Source organism: Indicator indicator, chromosome 13 (assembly GCF_027791375.1).
Source record: "Indicator indicator isolate 239-I01 chromosome 13, UM_Iind_1.1, whole genome shotgun sequence".
NCBI lineage: Eukaryota > Metazoa > Chordata > Aves > Piciformes > Indicatoridae > Indicator > Indicator indicator.
In genome coordinates this window covers 17,980,966-18,008,064 of record NC_072022.1, presented here as the reverse complement: position 1 = coordinate 18,008,064, position 27,099 = coordinate 17,980,966, and the positions used below count along the sequence as shown (strand labels likewise).

Sequence of the window (27,099 nt, the reverse complement as noted above, 5' to 3'; positions counted from 1 at the left end):
CGCAGCCCTGATGACTTTCATCCATCTCTGCACCTGGAGTCCCCTCCTTGTGTGCACGGAGAAGCTGGGGTTAAAAGATGCCCAAAGGCGAAGGAGTCGTCGTGGCAGGGAGCAGCAGCAGCTCCTGGCAGATGCTTGGCTGCATGGAGGTGCTGAGGCTGCGGGTGGATTTCACCTCTGCTAGGACCCCTCTTCCCCTGCAAAGCACCTGCGGGTGGGTTGCTTACTACCCGTGGTGAGAGGTTTGATGTTTGCAGTGAGCACTGGCCGGGCAATTAGGCTCCGGTCTGCTGGGCGGCAGGTCCTCAAATAAAAGTCTGAAGCGCTGTCATTAGGCTGGGAGGGCAGGCGGCTGCACTCTAATCTGGATGTTTGGTTTCCTCTCTTCCCCCCTCCCCACCCCTTTAAAAAGGTGTTTTGTTTCCCCTTGCTCGATGGCGCTTACCCTGCTCTTTGGGAGCAGGCAGAACCAAGCGGCTTTTGTTCTGGCCAGGCATCCAGGTCGCTCGGTGGGATGGCAGCGGACCTCTTCCAGAGGGGTGTTTCAGGGGGTTTGGGGTGAGACAGTTCCGCCCCAGGAGGGCGGCTGGTGCCAGCACAGCCCAGACCTCACACCGCCGGCATGCTCCGAAACACTGAAACAGAATGGGGGATTTTGTTTGCTCATTCAGAGTAAAAAAATCACAGTGGGGCTGTTCGGATCTGGCTGGCTGCTTGCTCTCTTCTCCCACAGATCGAGTCTTGGATAAGTGCTTTTCCTACCTTTCTTTTCGAAATCTTTATCTTGCTGAGAGCACAGTATCCAGGTGGTTTTTACTGAGCAGTACCCAACATCTCCTCCCATATTAATGCAAAATCTTGAGCCCATTATTTTGAAGGGGGAAAAAAAAAAAAGGATGAAAAATTGGGGGGAAATGAGTGGGGGAGGATGTGTTGCTTTTTTTTTTTTCCATTTTAATGTTTCCCCTCAAATAAGATTATTTTTTAAGGCTTATTACTGTGGCATGGGCTAGAAGTAATTGCAAAGGAGGGAAAATAATGTAGCTGGAATGATATCCTGTGAATACAGGACAGGTGGGCTCTGAACATGGATGAGAGCACATGGATGATGGAGAATGTACCTGGACATTGTGCATGAAACAGTGTTTGCTTCTCAGAAAGCACCTCGTGGGGTTAGTCCCAAATTTGCCTGTTGCAGCAGCCAGAGGCTCGGTTGCTGCACTGCCAGTTTCAAGTGTTGCATCTCAATCCATTCCCTAACATCTTGGGCTTTGGTAGCAGCAAAGCTTTTGTCCAAAAAAAAGAATCCTGGAGTCTTCTCATAAATTATATTAGAAGAAGTTTCTTGAAGTGGCTCCTTTGGGCAATTCTATTGCTGTCTCGAGTTCCCAAACTTGTAGAAAAGTGATAGCAGCAAGTTAGTTTCCTTTTTTTTTCCCCCTCTGTCCTTTTTTTTTTTTTGTTTTCTGTCATTCCCCCCCTTTGCTTTGCTTTTTAGAGATTGGTGATAAGGAATTCTAACTACTTAATGAGCTGGGAGAGGCCTCTCTCCATTGGAGTGGAGGACTCCAGGTGGCACTTTGACAGATTGGACAGGTAAGGCAGGAGAGCCCCACCTCCTCCTCCTTGCCTATACTTAGGTATATAAGGGAAACTTCAATTATGCAGAGAGGCACACTCTGAGTCCTGTTATCTTCCAAGTAGCATCACATATTTTTAGGGTCTTCTAGGGGGTGGGAGGTGTTTGTCAAAATCCTGGAGCCAGAAGAAAGAACAGCAGCATTGATCAATTTGACTGCTAACATGTTGTACCTGGAAAACAATGCCCAGTCTCAGTATAGCGAGGTAAGGATTCTAGGTTTGAGCTTATGATATGCTTGAAAATATTTTTATTTTTAGTGTATGTGTGCAGTTTTCTTCACCCCTGGTGTCCTGAGGTTAGGTGTGCGATATGCACTTCGTGGCTTTTGGGGCTTTTTTTGAACACTTTTGTGTTTTACAATGGGAAGCGGAGCTCGTTAGGCTAAACTTTGAGTCTTTATGTTTGGGACAGTGGATTTGTTTTGGGAGCCTCGATCAGCCAAACGTAATTCTCTTTCACTGGAGCAGCAAGGCAAAGCAGTCGCTTACAGCGGGCGATGCACACGGATGGGATTCCTGTAGCAGTCCGATGCAGCCTGTGGTGGCTGCATTGGAACTCATTTTCTAGTCTTCTGTTAATCAAAATTGCTGCTTGTTGTTAAAAGTGGATGGTGTTGAAGAAATAATTTTAAAAAATGTGTTATAAACCCCTTCTTAGGTTACCTTTTTAGGTAAAATAATATGCAAACAAAGGTTCTTTGCTGCAAATGTTGCATTCATGTCCACGCCAGTAACTCTTTTACTCGGCACCTAAATCTTGCCTTGTAACTCACAGCAGCAGCAAGATATTTTATACAGGATATTTATCTAAACATATGAGGATGAATACAATGGATATGCCTTTTGCTTGCTAAACCCCTTTGCACTGCATGGGCAGGAGTGGAATGCAAACTTAAGATGTAGCTTTGATTTTAATTTATTTATTTATTTGCTTTTAACCAGCTGTGTCGATGCTTTGTACGGTTGCAGTGGAATGGCCATACTCTGTGCAAACCTTTGAGGAAGTTACCTGGGGTTGAGGGAGATCTAACGACATTGGTTTACATTCCAGCGGAGACAGCAGCTGTGTTGACACTCCTCGGAAAGGCAATGCAGCAAAAGCTCCTCTGTGTGTGTGTGTGTGTGTTCCTGGTGAAAAAGCTTCAGGTGGAGAGCATGGGGTATGAGATCTGAAGCAGACAGAAGCTCAGCCACTTGGAAAAGAAAACAAAATAGGAAACGCAAGGCAGAGGGCGAAGCTAAGAGATGTGATAGCTGGAGAACAACAGCTTATTAAAAGTAGACTTGGGGCTTGCATGCCTGGAATGGCAGGTTTGCAACTGGGGGAGAGCAAGGGGTCAACTGAAACAGATGTGCTTTCCCTGTCCCCACTTCTGCAAGGAGTGCAAACACCCAGTGTGAGCATGGTTCCTGCTGCTATGCAGAAGACCTGAATTGGTGCCTCTTGTTTTCCTTAGGTTAATTATAAACCTTTAAACGTGGAGAGAGCACTTCTCAGAGTGTTTGCTTGGCGTTATTTGCCTGCTGCTATCTGATCAACTTTCGCTGAATAGCAGCAGTGGGGCTGTGGAGTCCCTATGGTTGACTTGCTAGGCTCATCTGTCAGAAGCAATGTGCTCAGGAGTGTTCTCGCTCCGCTTAAACGCCGCTCATCACCATTGCTGTCAGGGGAGGTTTGGTTTGGTTTTTTTAAGACTTTAGTTCTGATTTTTTTTTTTTTTAATATTTTCTTTCTTCCTCCCCTTCCCTTCTCCCCTTTTCCCTTCTTTGGTTTGAACACAGTGCGCTGGCTTTGTTCATCCAGTGTATACTGGGGAAGGAAAACCTAATTAGCATTGACTTGGCTTTTTTTCTGAAGAAGAGCAGTCTCTCTAATGGCTCATCTCAAAAGAGAGAGAGAGATTAATGCTCAATTAAAATATATTAGTGATGATTAACCTTGCCCATCCTGAGCTTGAAAACAAGACGTAGGCTTTGGCATGGTTTGCTTAAAAGCAGGGAAAAGAATTTTTTTTTAAATGAAATTCTCTGTGTGGAAATCAGCAATTTGTTGCAACTGGGGCTTGCTGGAGTTTAGATTTAGAAGTTAGTGCTGGACTGGGCAGAAGGTGGCCATACCAACTCATGAAAAACTTGGTGTTTGGATTTAAAAACAGACAAAAGAACTTACTTAAGGAAGGGGAATTAACTTTTGGGGTTTTTTCTTTATCAAAATAAAACTTTTAAATGAGGACCAGGGAGTCCTCTTCCACTTGAAGCCCGTTTCTTAGGGTTCTCTGACCAGCCATCCCAGGATGCTTGCTGCCTACTTGCAGATGCTGAGCTCTGTACGCTGATGGTGCAATGCATTCCACCATGCAGCCTGGGAGCTGGCTCTTGTGCAAGCCCCAGCACAGCTGTGTGGTCAGGCTGCTGAGCTCCTACCATCGCCCATGGCCCTATGGAGCTCATACCCGCGAGTGCGGTGCCGAATGCTGTGATGAGTTCCTCCCAAATGGGCAAATTCTGGTTGAGAAGAGCTGAAAGAGAGAAGGATGGTGAAGTGATTCATGGCTCTGAAAGGCTGGAGATGGGACCTATCCCAACCTCTTTTCCAGTAACCTAACACATCATTTGGTCTGCTGGGTTAGATCTGCTCTGACTATAAGAATGATTAAACTCTTTGTTGACAAAGCACTGGAATTGATGACCCTAAAGATGTGTACATGACTAAATGTGAAAAGCAGAGAGATGTTGCAGTGGTTATAATGGAATGATGAGGAGCTGATGCACAGGAATCCTTTAGATCTTGTTTTGTCTTTCAGTCTCATCTCAACATCTGGAATTTCAGGTGTTAATAACAAATGCTTGTCGGGGACCATGAACAAAATCAGATGTGAAGAGAGTATCTTCAACTCTGTCCTGTCTTGTCCAAGTTTCCTGGATGCTGGGAGGGGAGAATGAGAGTGATAGAGATTCTCTTTGGGGACTTCTAGATTCTTCTGCAGTTCAGCTGAGATGATGGTGTAGAGTTTGGAGTGTTTACTAAAATCAAACTAAAGAATTGCCGAAAGAACTAACACATCTTAATCAAACACAATGATAAGAAATAAGTGCCATGACTTTTGCTGATATCCTTCATCCTGCCCAAAGATCTTCATGGTCTTTGTGAGACAAATTAAAGAATCTATAAAGATTTTTATCATAACTTTGGAATTGGAGGTGGGAAAAACTTGTTCTGTGCTGAAATACCTGCTCTCTTGTATGGCTTTTTGAGAGTGTTGGAAGCGTAAGAAAAACTGTCTACAGATTGCTGTTTGAGAGTTAGGATGTCCTGTTCCGAAAGGTGCTGGTTCTTATTTTGTTTTCCCTCTTAAGTTTTTTTTAATAATAATTCAGATGTGTGTGTTTGAGCTGTAGTGGCCTAGGTGTGAGTCCTTCTTCTTTGCAGCAGCAGACATGGGTCTCAGGGGTGGCCTGGAAGGATTTTCTGAGGCAGCTGGATCTCCTGAGTGAGAGGATTTTTTGCAACTATCTGGAACATTGGTTCAGTGAACAGTTTAAGGTTAAGGAATCTGGAAATTAATTTGTAGCTCATTTTTGAACGTGAGCTTCATTGGTGTGCAGTGAAAGCCTGTCTAAGGTTTTTTGTCCTTGTTGTCAGCCTGGATTTGGCTGTGAACCACCAAAGAGAAGAGAGCCATGGCTCATCCAGTGCTACCTGGCCACATGGCCATAGTCACTCTGACTGCATTTCACAAAGTCTCTTCCCCTCATGGCACCGCTTCCCTGTAGCCCTCATCCAAACCCGTGGCACAGTAAGTGGTCTCTGAGGGGCACTGCCTGATCATTGCCCATGAGTGCAGCCCGAGTGCAGCCCAACTGCAGCCTTCCTCCAGTCTGAAGGTACCAGGGAGAAAGGCTTATCTATGAATTTTTCTGTACCCCTTTTCACCCCACATCTCATCCTCTTTCAAGAGGGGAAAGCACCTGGACAGATGCTGTATGAAGCCTGATGAGCTTCTAAAGGAAGGTTTCAGCTAAACCTGACCTCCTGTCCTGGTCCTTCCTTGTCCTATTTTTCATGATAGCTTGGACTTCTGCTGGCTTCAAGTAGGTAAACAACTCCTGATCTTTGCAAGGAAACCTCTCTCTGAACTGTGCACAATTGGGGTATGAGCCCTGGGTGTTTCAGTGGCCTCTCTTTATAGAAATGGTATAAACACCCTCGCGTTTGGGCACAGTCTCTCATTAGGAACAAGAAATAGAGAGGCAGTTTTGGGGGCTGGGTTTCTTGACAGTGTCCAGCTGCAATTCCAGCTATGCTTCTGTGTAGCCATCTTTCATTTTTTGCTGTGATTGAACTTAAGGCACTAAAGGTCTTGCCATATGACATCTGTGAAGGCTTGTGAGGCACATGTCTTATCCCTGGGCTGCAAAGGTCATCTTCAAGGATGTAGAGGCCCTGTATAACCAGTTACCTTTTCCTCTGAGAGGTTTTAAAACTGCAGTCCAGTTGCAAAGGTTTAACACGAGCTAGAAAAGTCTGTGGTTGGCGTTGGGGTTTTTTGTTGGGTTTTTGTTATTCGTTTGTTTGTTTGGGGGGTTTTGTGTTTGGTTTGTTTTTTCTGGGGTTTGTTTTTTGGGGTTTTTTGGGTGGAGGTGGTGTTTGTGGGGTTTGGTTTGGTGGGGTTTTTTTGGAGAGTCTGGTGGATGCCAACAGAGAGACTAAAGTATTCTAGAGAGATGGGTAGTAGGAAGCTGAAACCTGCTCTTGCCATGTGCTCCCATCTTTCTCACAGCTGAAACTAGAGGATCACTTCTGGGGAGAAACAGTGGCAAGGATAAGAGTTGAGTGTGTTTCCAACAAAGACCCAACCATTTGATAATGGGCTACTGAAAAAAATTTGGTGATATCAGTTTTGATACTAATGTGACTCCCACATTGAACAGTGAATTAAGGATGTTACCTGGATAAATTATCTTCTTGCTTTAGATGGAGGAACTGGACTGCAGCTGTCTAGGGCTGTGGGTGTAGCCTAGAAATAAGTGATTGTAACCCGAATGTGGGTGGAAAGAATAAATGTGCCTTTCAATAGACAGAAGTGAAGCCTGTTGCTGTTCTGTCCATCTGCACAGCTTTACCTTCACAGCGTGTGGTGTGAAACACTTCTGCAGAAGCCAGGATGCTTTGGCTGCATGTAGAGTGTTATTACTGCTCAGTTATATGCTTTGCAGTTTGCACAGTGATGCAATTACAATGGACATTGGAAATTGCATCTCTGTTTTACAGTTTCTGTGCTCAAAATTAGAGTTAATAAGCAGCATGAAATTAGGGACAGGGGAGCTTTTTAGTTGCTGGCAAATTGTGACCACGATTAATTTGGCAAGAAACTAATACTAGATTTTTCTTTTTGATTGAATAGGTTTTCATTGTGAGAGACAGGGAAAAGCTGCCATTGGAGTGCACTGAGGACGTTTTACATCATAACCAATAACTGATAATCGTCTTTTGTTTGCTGTAAACTTTCTCCAGTTGAGAGAAAATTAAATTATTCATATACTTTGTGTTCAGGGTTGTTCCTTGGAGAATACAAAAAGCTGCTATTTTGACTGGTTAATTTTACCATTTGCATAGTTTGAGTCTTCCACAATGTCATCAGCAGCTGAATTCTCTGATTTCTTTTGACTCAAGCCTGATTGTTTATTGCCTAGCTCCATTAGCAGCTGATTTTCTTTCTTTTTACTTGAACTTCCTCAATTGCCAAGTAATGGTTTTAAGTCAAGTGAAATTACTTTTTTGTCCTTGAGCATAGAGAAACAACAGAAGGAAACTTTGCCTGTCTTGTATGTTTCAACCCCTTCAAATGGTGCCCTTTTGGATTGTGTCTGCCAAGTTACGCCTAGTGGAAGGGTTTAATTTCAATTGCAGCTCTATTTTCTGTGAAATAGGACCATCACTGGTTCCATGAGGAAGACATGGCCTCTGCAACAGGAAAGTTGTGGATGTGGGATGTTAAGAGGGTGTAAACCATGGGCTTTGTGCTTTCTTCGCTCTGGAGGATGGTTGCCATAACTAGTAGAGAAACTATTTATTTCTTTATCGTGGAAGACTGAATAAAAGTAGGTGTTGCCTGTCTCAAGGCAAATTTTAGATTCTGTTTACAAAATGTTCCCACTGGGAAAAAAAAAATCTGGAAACGCTTCAGAAAGGAGCTTTTGCACCGATGGATTTGCACTAGACACTGTTAAGCCCTGTTATTTTTCTGGCACTGCCTCCAACGCCTCCTGAGAATGTGCAGAGTAGGCAATAAAATGAAGGCAACTCTTTAAATCAAGGTTGCATAAATCATCAGAAAGGAGAGGAGCTTCTCATACACCACCAGCAACACTCCACCCTCTCCAGCAGAGAAGTGTGCTCAAGCTCTTTGTGCCACTTGGCCTGGATTACTGTCAAGTCACTTTTGGTGTCAAGTGGAATTAAGAGGGAAATAATTTCTTTCCAAGGGTGTTGAGGTTCAGCTTCTTTTCACTTGCTTGTGTTTTCTAGAGCCTCTGCTGTCTCAGTGCTGTGATTACCTTGCGGTCCCTTTGACAACTAAAAAAGGCCATGATAGAGTGACATGTGAGTTCAGCCATGGTTAGGGATGTGTCCCCCAAAGTGATTAAACTCACTGGTTTTCCTGTTTGGTTTTGGTTTCTTCAGGTATGGTGTTAAATGATTTCTGAGCAATCTTCCAGCCTTTAACCTCTCAAATGCAACTTTTCATCAGAGCTTTGCTGTGCTGGGAGAAGTTGCTGCAACTATTTGAAGGGATTAAAGAGCTGCTTTCCAGTAGGGGCAAACCATGGGATAAAGCCTTAGAGCAGCCGAGAAGAAGCAAGTTTGCAGATTGTGATTGGTCTGCAAGCCACTGAGGAGGAAGTGCAGTGAAACACAGGGTGAACTTATTTCTTGTAAGGAGAATGGCTCCTGGGGAACAGTCCCAATTCTCTTCTGAAGAAAAGCCTATGAGAAGCCTTCCAGGTTTAGCTTAGCTGCTTGCAATTATGTTGAGGAAGGAACAAATGGAGTAGGATGGGATTTAAGGTGATTGAGTTTCTATAAGACTTCTAATATAAGGAGCAAAGTAAGAAAGGACTATTCAGGGTGTCAGTCATAAGACAAATGAAAGCTTTCGGTTGTTGGCACTGGCAAAGTAAACTTGAACCCTCTTTAGGAACTTGATTCTAAACGTGATGATTTTGTTAGAAATCACTGACCATTGTTATGAGCTCCATGCACAAAGTAACAAAACCATGGGATGTATGGGTTTTGTTTCACTTGTGGTTGGTTTTATTCAATTTGTCCTGGGTTTGAGTGATCTGGGAGGTGATCCAAGAACGTGCAATGATATCTGGTATTTTTGCAAATCCTCTGCTTCTGCTGTTTCACCCAGAATCTTCAAAGTACAATTAAAGGAATAGTGTTTGGACCAGGATGTTAGTACCTAGAATAGAAGGCTCCAAGTGTGATGTATTTCTGGGCTTGTGCTCAGTCATCTGCTCCGTTTGGAAGTAGACCCAAACGGCAAGGCTGAGCATGCTTGAAAATTAGTGCATCGATTGAAGCCCAGCAGCCTCTTGGGATTGATTCCAGAGTTTGGATCCGGATTAAACTTCCCCCCAAGGATTTTGGGAAGTGGTATACAAGGGGACCTGGTGAAATTTGAGATGAGTCCAACTTCCTTAAGATGGCAAGATGATGAATGTTTTTACCAAGGGCAAGAGAGTGGGAGGAAACACCCAGTTTAGGGAGGGAAGGGGAAATATTTGATGGTGGGGTAGTGTCTGGGAATGAAAGGGATGGATTGTGTCTCAGCAGATACGAATCTTTCGGTTTTAATCCACATCTAGGAAGTAAATACAAAGTATTTTGCCGACTTCTGAGAATGAGGGGAAGAGGTACCTCCCTGGGCTTTTCAACTGTTCTGCTGAGGCAGAAATCCCTGTGCTGCAGAGCTGCAGTCCAGCTGCCTCGGGGATCTGGTGTGCAATGCCTCAGGAGCAGAGGTGAACAGAACAATAGGAATAAATGGATGCTCTCTCCAAGTGTACCTTTGCAGGACTTAGGCAAGCTGCTGACAAAAATGTCAAGTCAGCAAGTGGATCTCCCTGCTGCATGGGAAATGACTTAAAGTATGTAATCATTTTGCTTCAGGACTTTTTTTTTTTTTTTTTTTTAGGGAATGCTGTGATGTATTCATGCATCACAAAATACTTTTTATGGGTGTGATTGCTCAAAGAAAAGAATAGAATTCTGACTGACCTGTAAAATTTGGATTCTGCAGATTTGTCTGTGAGATCCTTAATAGCCTCTGCAAGCCTTTGCTGTGATTTCTGGCAGCTGCAGGTTTACCCTGCTTTTTATCCACAGCTTATGAACTGACTCCTTCAGAAGTGTTGATAACTGACCAGAACTCAACAGATGAGTGAATTTCCCTCCACTCTTTCAGCAGCAGCAAAAAGAGTGCAAGGAGTTCTTAAAAAGGAAACTGGAACATATACTAGTTAGATGTGATCAAATATTTTCAAAACAGGAAACTACTATTTGAATAATTACTCTGGGAAAGCTGTTGAGAGGAGCCTTTGTCAGTCTGCAGGACTCTAGTTCCAGAAAGAACTGTGAATGTGAAGTTGGAGGTGTGGCGATTTTAACATGATACTGGATGGAAATTAGTAGGCATGTTGTTACTCAAAACATCTGGAAGAATTCATGTCACAGGACAGGACATTGTCTTTCTGTTAACGTGAGCAATTCCATATTGACCATATCAGCTTCTCAGTTAGGATAGAGAAATGTCTCTCCATGTGAGCACCTCATATGTAGTTCTCCAAAGCTGTGCCATATATAAATGACCACAGCACTTGGTCTTAGCATTTGCTGAAGTCAGCAGTTTTGGACAGAGAGGACTAAAAGTAGGTTTGGTTGTGCTGTTAGACATGGGAGGGCTCATGCTAGAGAGACCTGTGGAAGCCCTGGCTGTGAAGAATGTAATAACACAATTTAAATGATTGGCGAAAATACTCTTGATGGTCATAAGGCTAACAGTCTGAAGTCACTGTGGAAGAACCCCTGCCTTTGTGTGCACATTGTGTCTGTAGACAGACACACTCCCTCTCAAAGACCATATTTTGGCTCTGGTGCACACACAGCCTGGCATCTTTGGAAAACACCACAGGAAACTCTTGCTCGTTTCTTAAGAGTAAATTGTAGCAGTGATGTGAAGCTGTATTTCTAACATGTACTGCAGAGGGAAGGTGGCTAGGGTGGTCTCCCAGCTCTGTGCATGGTGCTGTACTGCACCCAAACAGAGCTTTGGGTGCAGGCATCATCAAGCATGGTGCAGGTCAGGAGCTGCTTTAATATACAAAATTAAGCGTTGGAAGGTAAAGCCCTGCCTCCTTTTGTTCTCTGCAGTTGGGGCACCATCAAAATTTGGCAGCCACTCATCTTGACTCCTCAGTCTTGAAAGCTGCTAAGTCTGCTGTTTTGGTGTTTCAGGCTTTTGGGAACGTCACCCAGGAGTTTTCTCACCTGATCTGGCCAGGAGAAATGGCCAAAGACAATAGAAAATCCAGTAGATGTCTCTTTTGATCTATAGGGACTCTCGTGCTGCAGTGTAACCCTTTTCCTTTGCTTGCTCTAACTTGTTTTAATTTGCCCTTTGCCCTCCTATAACTCTTCTTATGAATTTGTATGTTCTGAAGCTGCACCATGCTTCAAAGAGTGGGTGTGGGGGAGGGGGCTGTATGTGCCTTTTTTGTGTTTGTACTCAACTATTTGACTTATTTAACTTGCAGATGATCTGAGTTTTTTGTTCTGACTAAAATGCTACCTAACTGGAGCCTTTTACCTCGCTGTCTGAAAGCTGGTGTACTCTGATTTTATTGAGCATAATGATGAATTTGAGAATTAACTTCAACTCCTGGTGCTATTCTGACCCTGCCTATTCATTGTAAGTTTGCCCTATGGCCATGCTTTGGTGGTTACAGTGTCTGCAGCCTTTCACTGTGGATGACACACAGATATCCTGTCCAGCCTATTGCTGCCCTCTCAACACAATAAAATGCCATTGCATGTCTGAAATGACTGATAGCCATCGATGGCTCCTGTGCTGTAAAGAACTCAAGAAACAAACAGCTTTAATCAGCTAGTGGAGTTTTCCTGTCTAGTCATTGCTTCTCCTCACCTCCCCCTTTTTGTGTCTAAATTGGTTCCTCTTACATTAAAATGTTGGTTTTTTTATCCAACTTCTCAATGTTACTGCACAAAGCACCTGAGTTGTGATCCTACAAACCTTCTCTGCTGCTGAAAGAAGGCAAAAAACACCTTGCTGAAATCTTGCAGTCCCTTTCTGTCTTTCCTCATGTAGGTTTTTGTCTTATGTTTACATGTCTTGGGAACTTGGAGTGTGCCTTTCAAATTGTCTGTTTTTCCTGACTCTCCAGATCTTTCTTGGCATTGTGTTGTCCAGCTGGTAATGGGGCACATAGGAGACTCTTGGCCTCTATTTTAGTTGTAGAAAGCTATTTGTGTTATTAATTAATTTGCCTTAAGATCATGGAATTCTGATGTCTCATGATTTCACGCATCTCAGAGAGGATATTGTGGTGGAGTTGCCATCCCTAGAGATGTTCAAGAGAAGACTGGATGAGGCACTTGGGTGCCTTGGTCTAGTTGATTGGATAGGGCTGGGTAATAGACTGGACTGGATGATCCTGGGGGTCTCTTCCAACCTGGTTGATTCTATGATTCTACAATTTATTTCTTTATTCTTTTGTTTATACGTCTTCCAGTTATATGCAAGATAAATCACTGTGCATGAGCTCAGAGTAAAGAAATTACTGTGTTCAAGGGGGAAGATCTTGGACTTTTTCTTGTTGTAAACTGTCTGAATTTTCAAAATAGCTAAGCATAGCCTAGGTACTTTAAGGACAGCCTGCATAATACGGTCAGACTTTCAGAAGTGAAGTTGTTTCCTATCCAAGGAGAACTTTTTTCACGAGTCTAATTCTGAATTTTTTTTTTTCCCCTGCTGTTGTTGTTAAAAGCCTAAAACACAGCTCTAGGGAAGTCAGTGGTATTATTTTTCTATTCATTGGAAAATAATTAAAAATATTTACACAAGATAGGATGTCCAGACTTAATATTTGTCTGAAGTAGGACACACTGTCATTCTGATAATCCTCAAATTAGACAAGCTCTTTTACGTGAACCTGTGGCAGGTGGTAGAAGTCAGGAATTACAGGCATTCCTGCTTTGGGCTGTGCTTGTTTTTAAAGGCATCCTGCTTCTGGCTGAAAAATAGTTCTTGCTGAGCTAAATAAATTAACCAAGGGGCAAAACTCAAAGTTTAGTTTAAAAAAGAAAGCAATTACAGCTGGGGGGGAACAAAGACGACTCCAAAGCTTGCAGCTTTTATGGGTGGACAGAAAATGGCCCTTACCTCGCTTTTCTTTTTTTTTTTTCTTATTCTCCAAGCATACAAGTATCTGGACTTGAACTCAGCAGAATTTCTTGTTCAAGTTCAACAGAACTGTCTCTCCATGGAAACACATAGGCTGCAGCCTTACTGGGTACAGCTTTTAAAATTGTGCTGCTTGTGTAAACCTAAAAGGTGTAGACGTAGCACAACGTGGAGATTGGAATGGCTACTCCCAGTGAAAATCACCCAGACTTTCCTCTCTCCACCTAGCATACAAACTGCAATGCTTTTCAAGTGCCATGGTGTGTCTTTGCAAATTACTGATGTGCACTGATTTCTGCAGTTCAGCACATGTTGTGTGTTATCTACCAAGCAGGCCACGGCCAAAGGGCTGATTAGTGACCACTGGAAGGCAAGGGATGCTGTGTTAAGTTGGCAGAGCAGGCAACTTTTTAAGCTTGCATATCTAAACTTTAAAACCATGGTGGCATAATTTCAGTTGGTCACTTGATGTTTGGTTTGGGTAGGTTTTTATTGGTTTTGCAGGAGAGGGGGAGTTGTTTTGCTGGGGGGGGCTGTGTTATTCTTCTTTCTCCCTAAGTAGGTGAAATGAAGGACTCTGATTTGTTTAGGTTGTGCTTTATGTGTTCAGGTGGTTTTGGAAGCTGTCCAGGCAACCTGCTGGGGGTTATCTTAGTACTTAACATGAAATACCTGTACAGGACAGTTGTGGAGATAAATATGCATACACACTCACACCTTTGTTTGTTTGTTTGTTTTACAGTAGGCTCACCTCCACCTTTTAGAATAATATTTTTTTCTTTATTTTTCTGGAATTTAGTTTCTTAAAATTACAGTGGTGGTGATTATTGCATAGCCCTGGAGATCTCAAATTGATCCCCTTCTAACTACTACAGGAGACAGTGTGCAGCAATATCTGTGCTCCCTGCTTGCAGGTGGGATTTAAGCTGAGATGTTAAATGTTTGGTTATGCTGCAGCAGGTCTAACGACCAGAACAGGAGTTACTAACTTTAGGACCTCTTCTAGTCCAATGCACTCTGTCACACTGAGAACCTGTAATGCTGAAGGGATGTGAAATTAGTCTCTCCTGTTCCTGGAAAACAATCCAACAGTGAGATTGCTCAAATCAGTGCTGTTACAGTGCTGAAAGCCGGGATGCATGGTGATTAGAGCTTAGGAGCTATAGTGCCTGGTAACTTATCTTGGTAATTGCTGATATCTTTGGTTCAACCAAAATTATTTGCTCCCTCACTCTTCACATTGAACATAAAGTGCGCTTTCAGAACCCACAGATAACATGATAGTGTTTGATGTGTTTCACTGAAGAGTAGTATTGGGAAATAACAATAATAAAAAAATAAAAACCCCAAACACCTCTTCAAAATACACCTATGGGATTTGTTTCCAAAGCTGGGGGCAGTGCAGAGGCTGTGACATCTGCTGCTGGCATCCTGACTCTCCATGAGGATGTGGGCTTGAGCTGTTGTTGAAATGACAGAGCAATGTCCAGACTGAGCTTGTTTCTCCTGAAAGGAGTGCAGTGCAAATGTACGTGAGCTAAGTGGAAAGTCTGATGCATAAAGAAGTTTTTCAGTCTGTTTGATAAGAGGCTAGAGATGCAAAGCAAATCACACCTTTCATTGTGATGAGTGAGTTAAGTATCTCTTTCAGCTTCAGCCCTGATCTTAGCTGAGGGGCATGGGTGGAGCCCTTTTACTTGGCAGTTCTTTGTAATGGCACAAGCAGTGCCTCTGTATGGTGTGTTGTACCAGCTGCCTTCTGACCAACTGGCAAAACTGTGCTGTCTTGCAGTCTGCAACTTCTTGATTAATAATTGTGATAGAAGTACTTTTGTTGTACTTTTTTTCCACTTACTAAGATCCTTTGTTGGGGGTGTTTGATAAACTATGTTGATTTAAATCTTTCCTGATACATTTGAGGTGTCTTTTCTGGTTTGGATAGGCAATGAGAACTCTGGAAAACATTTATCCTGCTGTTCATCAACAGGAATCTGAATCTTTACCTGGTCTAACACTAAAATAATGCTGCAAGAACCTTCCTACTAGTCCTGCAACTGTTAGCCCTCATGCATCAGTTGTGGCGCATCTAAGGACAAAGCCCAGAATTAGCAAAGTGCCTTGCAAGCTCTTCTTCTTGCTAACATCCGTGATAATTTATTAGTTTCATCATCTTGTATCTTTGGAGTATAAGCACCAGCAGTGGTATTTAACAAGGCTTTTTCAGTATTTGGACAATGCTCTTGAGCTGCATAGGTGCAGAGGAGAAAATGAATTGGGTTTTTCTGGTATATGTATGCGGCAGAGGTGCATGCTGCTTTGGAGATACAGAAAAAGGGTTTTGATGGGAGTGGAGGCATCTAGGTGTTTTATACCTGGCCATGACAACTTTTAAGTGGAGAAACTTTCAAAACATTCTCTGAAAAACTGGATAGTTAATAGCTGGAGTTGTGTATTTTAGGGGATTTTTGGTGTGGAAGTCCCCGTGAGAACTTCACTTGTGTTATTTCCCTTATGCCTCACACTGGGGGTCTCTTTGCAGATTCATCTCATAACCTTGTCAGTTAACACAAAGGGCTGAAAAGTAGGCTGTGGCCAAAGACCTGGGAGTGTATTCTTGCTGCAGGACAGGTTAAGAAGGGCCCCAGTTTGGGTGGGCTGGGGAATCTTCCCCAGCACATCAGCTCCGCTGTGTGAGGTGGAGCATTTTCATTGCCCTCTTGCGGCAGGTGCCCTACAGCTGCTGAGGTCAGGAGGTTCTCTGCCCTGCCGCGTCCATGGCATTCCCTACGGAGATCTGCTCTCCTGGCAGATTAACGGCTGTAGTTTTCAGGCTAGTTTTTAATTCACAGCCTCTACAGTGAAACCTTGGCTCTCCTAATCTAAAGCATGAGCTAGCATGAAAACCGGAAAGCGAAGCTGGTGGGGTGTAGGAAGCGAAACTGATAGTTCAAGATACATGATTGAAATGATGTTCCAAAATGCATATTCTAAGATCTAATTGTAGCTCTCTAATTATTTGCAGTTAAACTCGCCTGAAGGTTTTTCTTATCATTTTCTTTTAATGCCCCAGTGATAATAGTTTTCAGAAACTTGGAGGAACAAAATACAGAACAAAGGAACTGAAAAATAGATAATCTATTCTTCTAGCTTTGCATGTAATACTCTTCTTTCCACCGAACAACATTCTCCTGCAGCCAGGATCGGTAGTGGGACTACATCCTGCAGTTGCTTTAAACAACCCTTCAGCAAAACACAAGCATGTGCTAAATTCTGGGCTACTAACCTGGCAAGAATTAATTTCTGGATTGAATGCTGTTGTGTTTCTTTCTGTAAATGGTGAAGGGAGGTGGTGTGTGTGCAAACACACCCCTGCAGACCTCTCCTGTATGGTAATACTTTGCAAACCTGCCCGAAGCCCCTTGCTCTCTTTGTTCCAGCCTGGATGGGGCAAATGGGTTTTATTGCAGTGGAAGGCGAATTCCTGCGCACGCCTTCCCCGGCCTGCTGCCCCTCTAATTGTTGTGTTGTCAGAAGGCGTGTGCCTCCAAAAGCCTTATCTGATTCTTCCAAAAGCCTTGCAAGCAATTCAGATGTTGACCCCTTGAGCGCAAACAACTGTCTGCCTTGGGGCATAGCTGCGAGACGGGAGTTTAGTGCTTGTGTGTGCAAACCACGGCGGCGGCTTTGTCACCGGGGATGGAGTACCTTCCTGGGGAGGGGAGTGAGGGGCCAGGGAAGGTGAAAGGCTGGTGGGACTCGAGGGGGAGAAGGGGAGTCCAACAGCTGCTTGTGTCAGCGCGAGGATAAGTGTAAGGAGATTAATAGTTATTTAAAGAGCAAATGGGGACAAGGCATTCGGCTGTGGCATGTCAGTGTATAAATGCAGCGGAATGCCCGCTCCAGTGGTAACGTTTAGGCAGATGGTCCTTGGAGTGAAAGGAATGAAAAGGATCTTTGATTCTCTTATGGATATCTTAAATTTTAATGGAGCACTTTTTAACTGACTTCTAGGCAGCAACTTCAGGCATTTCCAGACTGTGCTGTCTTGTTAACACCAACTGCCCATTTGGCCGTCTTTCTCCATCATCTTAAGTAGCCTGGGATTAGAGGGAATAGTTTTTAAGTGAAAGCTGAAACACTATTGTTTTGCTGTCTGTGTGTCTGAGCTGGTTTAGGAGACTGTTTTCATCACAGCCATCTTTTCATCATTTGCTGTTAAGGGAGTGTGTCTGATGCTAATCTCTCTGAGTAGTGAAACAACTGAGTCATACTTCTACATTTTTGAGAAGTCTTCAAGTTTTAAGGTATTCTGGGACAGAGGGGAAGGGAGATTTGGGGGGTTTACTAAATACAAAACTATTGAGTAGGAAAAGGACTGTTCCTGGTGCAGCATGTTAGCATTCTGGCTCTTCCCATACAGAATCAGCCTCAAGGAAAAAGATGTACCAAAAGTCCATTAAATAGGTCTTGACTGGCTAAACAGCCTGCAGGAGAGGAGACATAGCCATAATCTACTCTTCCAAAACTGCAGTCCCCTTTGTGGAGGAGAACTACCAATCCATACCACGTTCTTCTGGATCAGCTATGTAGCATGCTTTGAGCCCAGCTGGAGATGCTTGCTTGCCCATCTAATGGGTGGTGGACAGCTATAACATCTCTGCTGCTGTAGGTGGGGAAACTAAGGCAGGGAGAGCAAATGACTGACCTGAGGCAACACCAAGAGTCACCCAGGATTAGGACTCAAAATGTAATTGCTTTTATTACTCTACTGCCTGAAGGCCTCAGACAAAACAGAGGCCCATTAAGTGGAGCATTTTACATAGTGAGGAGCAATCCTTGCCCTGAAGACCTTGCTGCATGAAGTAGGCTGAGGGTGGAGGGGAAGGCAAGGCAGCTTGCCCAAGGACACAGTGTGTCAATGACAAAGCAAGGGAGGGAACCATCTCTCTCTCTTCTCTGCAGACTCTCCCAGCTCCCAAAATCAAGTCCTCTATACTGTTCCCTGACAGGCCTAGGAATTAAAGAATTGTTTTGGTTGGAAAGGACCTTTAAAATCAAAACCAACCATTATCTAATTTTATCAAGTCTGGTGCTAAACCATGTCCTTTAACACCACATATGTCTCTTTTAAACACTTTGAGGGGTGGCAATTCAACTGCTTCCCTGGGAAGTCAATTCCAGTGTTTGAGAACCCTTTCAGTGAAGAAGTTTTTTCTGATATAAATCTCCCTAGGCTCTTGGCTGCTTTGAATCTCATACAATTGGCTTCAGCCCATTGATCCTGCCTGTCCAGGTCCCTCTATAGGGCCTTTCTTCCCTTTTCTTCCTGGCACAGCTCATAATTGCAAGCTGATCCATCTCTGGAAGGTCCCATGTGCTTTATTGTAGACCCCAGAGCACCAGACTTGCCTTGAGATTTTAGTTAAAACACCAGAAAATACCAGCCTCTTCCAGTGAAACAGGCAGAAACCTAAGGAAGGGCTCCAGCTGGTGGCTTAAATGTTTCTACTTCCTTCTCTTCTGGAAGAACAGCTCAGTGTGAAGTGTTTGGGCATAAGAAGGCTAATTCATCCTTGTCAAGGGACCAGCCTATTTCCACCTAGCTGAAATGACTGCCAAAGCTGAGTGTTAAACGACTTTTTCACAGTCCCTGGGGGAGCTTAGCAGATAGCTTGTACCATTCCCTTTCATGTCCTTGGAGGAGTGATGTGCTGCTCAGTTTCAACAGGACTGGTGGGATTCCCAGCAGAGGGGGGAAGCATTTTGGTTGGAGCTCCGACTCAGGGAAGCTTTGCTGCTTGGTTGATAATACCAAGTTATCTTGGAAAAGGAGCAAGTGTTGGAAAGGAGGAGGAATTTGGAAGCATAGTGACTGAAATACTGAGAGATACATGAGCTTGATGGCACTGGATGGGATTGAAGCTACAAGATGTGGAGGGACATGATGTGCTTGGATCCTTGGACAAAGGGAAGCACACAAGTACCTTCTGTTTTATCAGCAGCAGTTAAGTTGAGGATGGGTACTGAAGCTGTTTGGGTGCTGCTGTCCCTAAGCTGGGTACAAACAATGCCCTTTGAACACACATACATACACACACACAAAAATAAGAATGCAAGTACCTGGCTGTACTTCTTGCCTTCTGCTCTGTCTCCGTGGTCATTGTTGGGTCCTTTGGAGCAACAGAAGAGTAGAGCAGTTGCGTAACTCTTTCCCCAGAGTACTTTCCCAGCTTCCAACTGTTTGTGGTTTAGAATTTTAGAATCAGATACACTTGCCCTAATGTATTTTTCTCCAGCAGAACTCGTCTGGTGTGTTTTTGAACATATTTAGGCTTTTAGTAGCCACAACGTTTTGTGGCAGAAAAATCCACATTTATTTGTGGGCTCTGTAAAGAACCATTTTGTGTGTTTAAACCAAAATCCTGCTCAAGATTGTGGAATTATTTATGTGAGAAAAGACCTTGAAGATCATCAAGTCTGAACATAATGTTTTCCTGTTCCTTAATTCTTCTGTTAAGAAAGCATGAAAACTGATTTCCTATTTTTTTTCCTGTATTGCTTAGGAATTTATCCACCATTTCTTTACTCTCATCTTTTTTCCAGGCTGAAAAGTTGTCATTTACTGTATTAGAGGAAGGCATTAGAAGGGTTTGCTTATTCTTAAGACATTTCTCTGAACTTTGTTTCCCTCTCTTCTCTTTGAGGAAGACCAGGGCTACACATAGTTCAGGGTATTAAGCATGTGATAGTTGTTTGTCTTTTTCCTTCTAACCTCTCCCTAATCTAACCTTTGCCTTTCTACACTCTGTTCTCTAGCCTTTGGTTTTGATGTCTTCAATTGTTTCATATGTTGTTTCTACCTGGAGGCTGATTTTTGGGGCACAACCATGTTGGCTCATTGTGCAATTGCTGCTGCTTAAGTATGTGGGGAAGCTCTCCATGCTGTAAGCTTCCATGGCACTTGATGAGACCCTTAATTCTGCTCTGCTACTGTCTGTGGCCAGTCACTGGGAATTGAGTGTATGGTGCAAGTTGGTTAAGTGCTATAAAGTTTCCTCTGATGAGTTACACTTTAGTGTAGTACCTACCCGAGCTAAAAGTCCTAAATGTCACCATGCATAGCAGAACTGGATCCACAAGAGGAGCAGCAGACTTTGTGCAGAGTATTGAGACTGTTAGAAACAATATAGCCTCGTACAGGTTAGAGCCAGCTGCTTTGTAATGAACCTGGTGATTTTTGTCAGCTTATAGCAGACCCAAAAGGTCTTAGGTTGGATGCTGCTAGACGTAGGGAGCCTGGCTCTTCATGATGGCTTGCTGCCCTGCAAATCCATCTCTTTGCTGAGTGCAAGCCCTTTTCCCAGCTTGGCTGTTGACCCACTGTGTGACTGTGAGAAGCTTTACTTCTGTGTCAGTCACCAGTGTTAAAAGCGGTATACCCTTTGCAAATCTCCTTCCTCATGGTGTGACACATGTATCACAGTGCTGTGCTTGTGCTGCACACATGCCATCATGAAGGCCATGCCATGGCTAGCCAGCCTGTGCTAACATTGCTTCTGTAACACTCTTGTGCTTCTCTTTTGCCTCTAGCCACAGTATACGAACCTTGGGCTCCTAAACAGCATGGACCAGCAGATCCAGAATGGTTCTTCCTCCACCAGCCCCTACAACACGGAGCATGCGCAGAACAGCGTCACGGCACCCTCACCTTATGCCCAGCCCAGCTCAACTTTTGATGCCCTCTCACCCTCCCCAGCCATCCCTTCCAACACAGACTACCCAGGACCTCACAGCTTTGATGTATCATTTCAACAGTCCAGCACAGCCAAGTCAGCAACGTGGACGGTAAGGTCACAGCATCACTTTGCTCCTTCTCTGGTTTTGATCCGAACACCGGCGATGCCATTGTTCTATATGGTACACATCCAGGCTTGTGCAAGAATGGGGTGACCTATGTCCTCTTCAGTGCATGACATGGCACATAGAAGGGAGAGATTTATTTTGGAGGCTCTGGGAGGGTGTGGTGGGAATTTAACCCTCGGTAGTATCACTAAATCCCAGGTGAATAAAATGCCTTGCATAAAGATAGTTGCCCAAAGACCACGTGTGATGAAACAGCAGCTCTCCATTTGGGTCTAGCAGGTATGCTGGAATTAAACATGGGATTGGCATAATTTTGGCTTTGGTGCTTCCTTTGGCTTTTCTCAGCATCCATGGGTTTGTGTGAGATGTGGCATGCAGGGCTATGCAAGCAGGACAGAGGTGATGTTTTTTGTTCTGACCCCTGTTGAGCTTTCTCTTTACCTCTGTTCTTGCCTTCTTGCAGCTGGTGTAGGAACCCTGGTGTCATCAGCTTAGCTCAGCTCTGTGGTATCTGGGTATTGGGAAGATTTTTACTTAGTACTTTTTTTTTTACCTTTTTGGTTTTTTACTTAAGGCTTTGCTTCTACCACCAGAATAGCACCTTTCTTTAAAAAAAAAAAAAATATTACCCAAACAAACTAAAGTATGGAGAAATGTGTAGAGCTTGAACTTGAATCCCAGTTCCTTTTTTTTTTTTTTTTTTTTTTTTTTTTTTTTTTTTTTGTGGAGCTGGCTTGATCATTCAAGCTCTGGAAACTGCTAGAGATCTATATCTATTGTGGTTTAGGGCTCCAGAGCAGAGATGTTTGCTGTGGAGAATATAGATGTCCTAAAGATGTTTGCTGTTTGCCTTCTTCCACTTCAGACACCTGGAGTAGGTCCAGTGAAAAAGGTCCTACCCTATTCTACTTTAATAAAGGCTCTGTTTGGGGGATTTTTAAGGAGAAAAAAAAAATGCACTTTTTACTAAAAGCTAAGGGCATTACAATAGCATGGGTTTTTTTCTTTTTATTTTTTTTTTTTAATGTGACATCAATGACAAATGTAGACACAATCTAGCTGGAATTGCAACTAACAAACTCCCAGCCACTGCTACCAGCAAAGCAGTGGAGCTGGTGTGCTTCACTCTGGAAAAAGATGCCACAGAACAGTAAATCACTGTCGGGTTTCATCCTTTATAGTTTAAAAGCCTTTTCTGATAAAATTTGTCTGAAACTGTTTACAATAACTTTTGTTCAGAAAATTGTGTTAAATGGAGTTGAAGTGGGGTAAGTCTGCTCAAGATCAAATTTTTCATTTGCTGATGCATAGAAGAGTGAAGGACTTGTAAGTGAGGCTGAAATTGTACATTTCCCTTATCTGCATCGGGACCGATGCCCGGCTGTAGTTCACACTTTTGTGCCCAGATTTCTGCCCTTGTGCTACATGCAGTAATTATTTTCACTTCCCTTTAGATAGAGAAATCATTGGTCATTTCTACTTCCCATTTCTCAGAGTAAGAAAATGCTGCCCTTGGATTTTTGCAGGCAGTTCTGGAGAGGGTCCTTTGAAGGAGATATGAAAAGACATTCTCTTTTGATAAATATGGTACAAAGAACTATCTAATGCAGCTGTGGGGAACCAGAGCATTTGATGCTGTCATTTCAAAAGACCATTTTTTATAGTTGAAAAGAGGTTTGAACACATGTAGTAAGGTGTTCCAGCAGAGCTGAAGGTGAGTGAGCTACTCACATGCTTGACATTAAGCTAGTGCTTGAGATGCTTCATTGTAGTGATAGTGGCTTTCTGGGGTAAGAGTGGAAGCTGAGTTTTAGTGGGTAATAGTCAAAGATCAGATTGCATGCTAGCTTCAAAACAAACTATTCCTTGGTGACTACAGTCACCAAACAGCCTAGGGAAAGGAATGTTTAGCCTCCCTTTCTCTTCTTTTGCCCTGACGCAGACCGCATTACCAATAGATGAAATTGTGCTCCCTGTACCTGTTGCAGTCTGCCTAGATATAAGGCTGTGTATTTTACTAAAGCCGTGGGCTCCTGAACAGCTCTCTGATCAGGGAGGAGTAAGCAAGGTCCAGGTGTCCCTGCACTGAGCCAAGTGACCTAGTTTTAGCTGCTCATGCAGGAGCTGGCAATGTGCTGTATGTTCACAGTGGATGATGACAGTCCTACAGCGGTGGCTGGGGACATTCAATCAATATGCCTTTCACAGCAGAGCATCTTTCCATCTTCAGAGCTCTGCCTTCCTGCTAATTAATCCACCAACTCATTTCACATGGGCTCTAGAGCAGTTGGTCATGTGTTCGACAGCTTTATCAGTGGGGTGGGTGGGGAAGGACGTGAAGGCTCTTTCCCTGCTGCCATCCTGAGAAATGTGGAAACATGTGTGAAATGTTGATGAAAGGAGGAGTGATTGCCTCATCCTCTCAGCAAGAGCAAGTTCTTGGAGTTGCTCATCCCTCACCATGTGACTTCATATGCTTTGATTAATGGCTGTTCTCTCTTTTTTTTTCTTTTTCCTTTTCCTTTTTTTTTCTTTTCCTTTTTTTTTTCATGATGGATCAGGAACTGACCCAACTGGAAGAGTTTCTTCCACAGCAGTGACCTATTAAAAGTTTAATTACTTGATGGCCCCACCCTTATTAAGAGTCCAAAACTTGAAAGCCTTGTTTCTTAGGTCTTTTTCTCCCCCTCTTGCTGTTCCCCAGGGCAATAGTATTAAGGAAATTCATTGTATTGTGCTTTCCCCAGTTTGGGAGATGATGAGCCAGGATGACCCACCTTGCCCTGCCTGCTAGGAAGACTTGGTTGTGACTGGCAAGGGATCTGCTGTCCAGGCTGACAGCATGCTTCACTGGAGCTCCTCTGATCTTCTGGGTTGAGTCATGACAGATTAGGTCGTGGGAGTGAAGACTGTGGGCTTGGGGAGAGGACTGGGTTATTTATCCAAAAAGCAAGAGCTGCTTTCACGGAAGGATTAGAGACCTGTGAAGATGCTTCAGATTTTGTGGCCAGTTTGTGCATTTACCATGCTTTGGAGGCAATAATCTGGAACTGCATGTAGATTCCAACATTATTTTTGGAGGCAGGGAAAAGGAGAGAAGCTACTTGCTGAATACCTAAGTGCTGTGGCTTTGAAAACAGCCCTGAATTTCTTTATTTTCTTTTTTTCCTGGAACTTTTTTTTTCCCCTCTCCAGGTTCTGCAGACTCCTTCCCTGGGGCAGGTTTATTGTCCTTGGACAGTGGGCACCCTTTGCCAAATCATTACTATTTGTACAGGATAGGCTAGGAGGGGAATGAATGCAAAATCAGGATTACTTCTCTGCTCAGGTTTGTAGTGGACTCCTAATTAGAAGTAGGGGGGGAATGAGAAAAGAAAAAAAAAATTGGCCAAAAAATTGCAGACAGAAACACTAACTGCTGCTAGGTGAGAGGGTGATTTCATATGTATAAGCAATTCACTTTGAAAATATTATAAATTTTCTCTCTGAAGTCTTCCATGACCTTAAGTAGGCATTCCAGTAAAACATGCTGCCTAATCAGGTTAGGTCTGCATTTGTATGCAATGCTGAACTAATTAATGATGACAAATTGAGATTGGATTGCAGAGGACTTTATATGCATCCTTGACTTTTTTCTTTTAATTAATGACCTGAGAACAGAAGTAAGAATATAAGAAGGTTAATCAGTCTTTTCAGAAGGAAAATATTTAACAACAGAAACTCTACTGAAGTGCTTAAAAACAAAGGATTTAATCTAAACTGAACAAAGTTTCTGATGTGCATACCCATAGGACAATAAGACTATGCTGTGAAGGCACAAGCAGTTCTCTCTCTCAATGCTGAGACCAGTAGGTTGTTGAGGCTGAGTGAGAAGCCCTATGAGCTAGGTGAAATAAGAACTTCTGCAGAATTCTCTCATTTATTGTAGGATAATTCCAATGTGAGTTTTCCCATATTCCCATGCCTTGCAAATCTCCTGTTTCTGCAGCAGAAGAAGAGGAGAAGGCTTTTCAAAAGTGTGCCACCTCAGAATTTTTTGCTTGTTTGTTTGTGGAAGTAAGTTGGGTGCTGATCTTCCCCACCCACTCGGAGTGCAAATAAACAAACAGCTGCACTGGATTTCCCCCCCCCCCCCCTAAAAAAAAAAAAAAAGATTTGGCAATCACCTGTCACTAGCAGAACCTGTTACATGGGGAAGAATATGATTGCAGTAGGAAAGTAAAAATTAAAATTGTATGTCAAGGTAAGCAAAACTTAACATGGCTGCCAAATGCAAGTTATCAAAAAATTAATCAGATCCACCCATCCCCATAAGCAAGATACCACCTTATAAGTCAGGAGACTCTTTTAAAAAGGCAAACAGGTTCTTCTTATTCTTCTCCAGGTTTCTGAGCCTTTAGGGTGCATCTACTAATTTTTTTTTTTAAAGTTTTTTATTGGTAGTCAAGAGGGTTAAAGAAAAAAAGAAGGCAAAAATTGCTTTATGTTTTTAAATGAAAAAAAAAAAATAAAATTAGTTGCAAATTCTTGATTCTGCTGAAGAAAGACACCCAGCCCTGCAAGACTTGCATAATTCAGGTGTTTGCAATACCTGAGTTTAGCAGTTTATTCTCATGCCCTGCAGTAGGTTGGAGCTGAGCTTGGTTGGTCCTTGCAAGGCTTTGTTACGAAACGCAGAGCTCTGCAAAGCTGCAAGCGTTGTTCCTGTCAGGCTCACTGCTTCTCCCCAAACTCAGCTGGACCTACAGCTATAAGAAAATTCTCAGATTTCAGACTCTTAGCCAGCAAAGCTGGATAACTGCCTGTGCAACATGCATGAAGCAAGTAAATGGATTATGTTGGCTGGGGTTAGTGGATTTGGAAAAGCTGCATTTTAAGGAAGGTGAAAGGAATGCACTTAAATTAGTCCACACGAGCAATAACAGGATCCTGTGGTCGAGAGTACAGATTCCTTGGCTGGCCTATCTTGGTCTTTTTATTTCAAATTGATTCATTCCATTTCCATTTTAAGTATGTTCTGTGTCCTGAACCACCTGGTAAAATTGGGAAAATTTTTTTTCCCAGTCTCTATAAAATGAATTAGAGGATTGTGCACAAGCCTAGTGAAGCAATGAGAGGGTAATTAGATGTGCACACTGCATTGACTCAGTCCTTAATTATCGAGTTCAGTGTTCTCTTAAATGATTTGTTCAAACAGTGCATTGTTTCATTACCACTGGTCATGTCCAGTGTTTTACTGGCTGCTGATTATCTCTCTGCATCATGCATGAAAACTTTTTTTTTTTTCTGTGTTCTGTTTTTTTTCTGTGTTTTTTCTGTGTTTTGGTGACTCCCAATGAACATTCATGTGGGGCTGAGGTTTGTGCAAAGGGTTCACATGAAATCTTAGCTCTGTTATTCCTTGATGGTGTGTTGGTCAGTGCACTCTCAGTTTTCCAATTTTACCCTTTAACCTTATTTTTAAAACTATCAGGAGAAAGTGCAGAAGTGGTCTTGTTAAAGGATTTTGAATTCCCCAGTCCTCAGAGGCTCCTAGTCAGCAGTGCTGTAGGTGTTAGCTGTTTGCCTAGAGTATCTGAGAGATCTTGCGAGAGGCTTCATCAAGCACTGCAACTGGTGACCTGCTGGCCACTCTAACCCTTTCATGCTTCTAATACAGGCTTTATTTTCAGCCCAATTGGTTGCCCAGCAAAGTTGATTTTGCTGATGATAACTTCCCTTGTTTTTATAGCATGAGTGAGGAAGGGAAACAATACCTGTAATCCAAAGGGAGAGAAACAATCTGGAAGGAGAAGGCAGTGGAGCAGGACATGGAGTTGCAGGACCTGGGACTTGGGGCTGTGAGGTCTGATGCAATGGTGTGAGCTAAGGGCTTGGCTCCTCACTGATCTCAGTAAAGCAGGAGTGTTTCCATATTTGGGCATTTGTCTCAGGTGAAAAGTGGTTAAGATTTGCCTTCCTCAAGCTCTCTGCAACCATGCCTGCCTGTAGAGGGTGTTTCCATCATGCACTGCCTCTTGGCAGGGAGCAGGCGGGGCAGGTTTTTGCTGCCACCATCGTTCTTGTGCACGGAGAGGTTGTGATTGTGTGTCCTGTTTGAAGAGCT

General features: G+C 43.2%; 1 protein-coding gene across 2 annotated transcripts in view; it reads left to right on the top strand.

The window, feature by feature from the left end:
• Positions 1 to 27,099, top strand: part of TP63 (tumor protein p63) — a 105,879-nt gene that overhangs the window by 35,822 nt on the left and 42,958 nt on the right. For both annotated transcript variants that reach the window (XM_054386284.1, XM_054386285.1), the window contains one exon: positions 20,721 to 20,975. In XM_054386284.1, the coding sequence (XP_054242259.1) occupies positions 20,721 to 20,975 (255 nt within the window). The remainder of the gene's footprint in view (positions 1 to 20,720; positions 20,976 to 27,099) is intronic.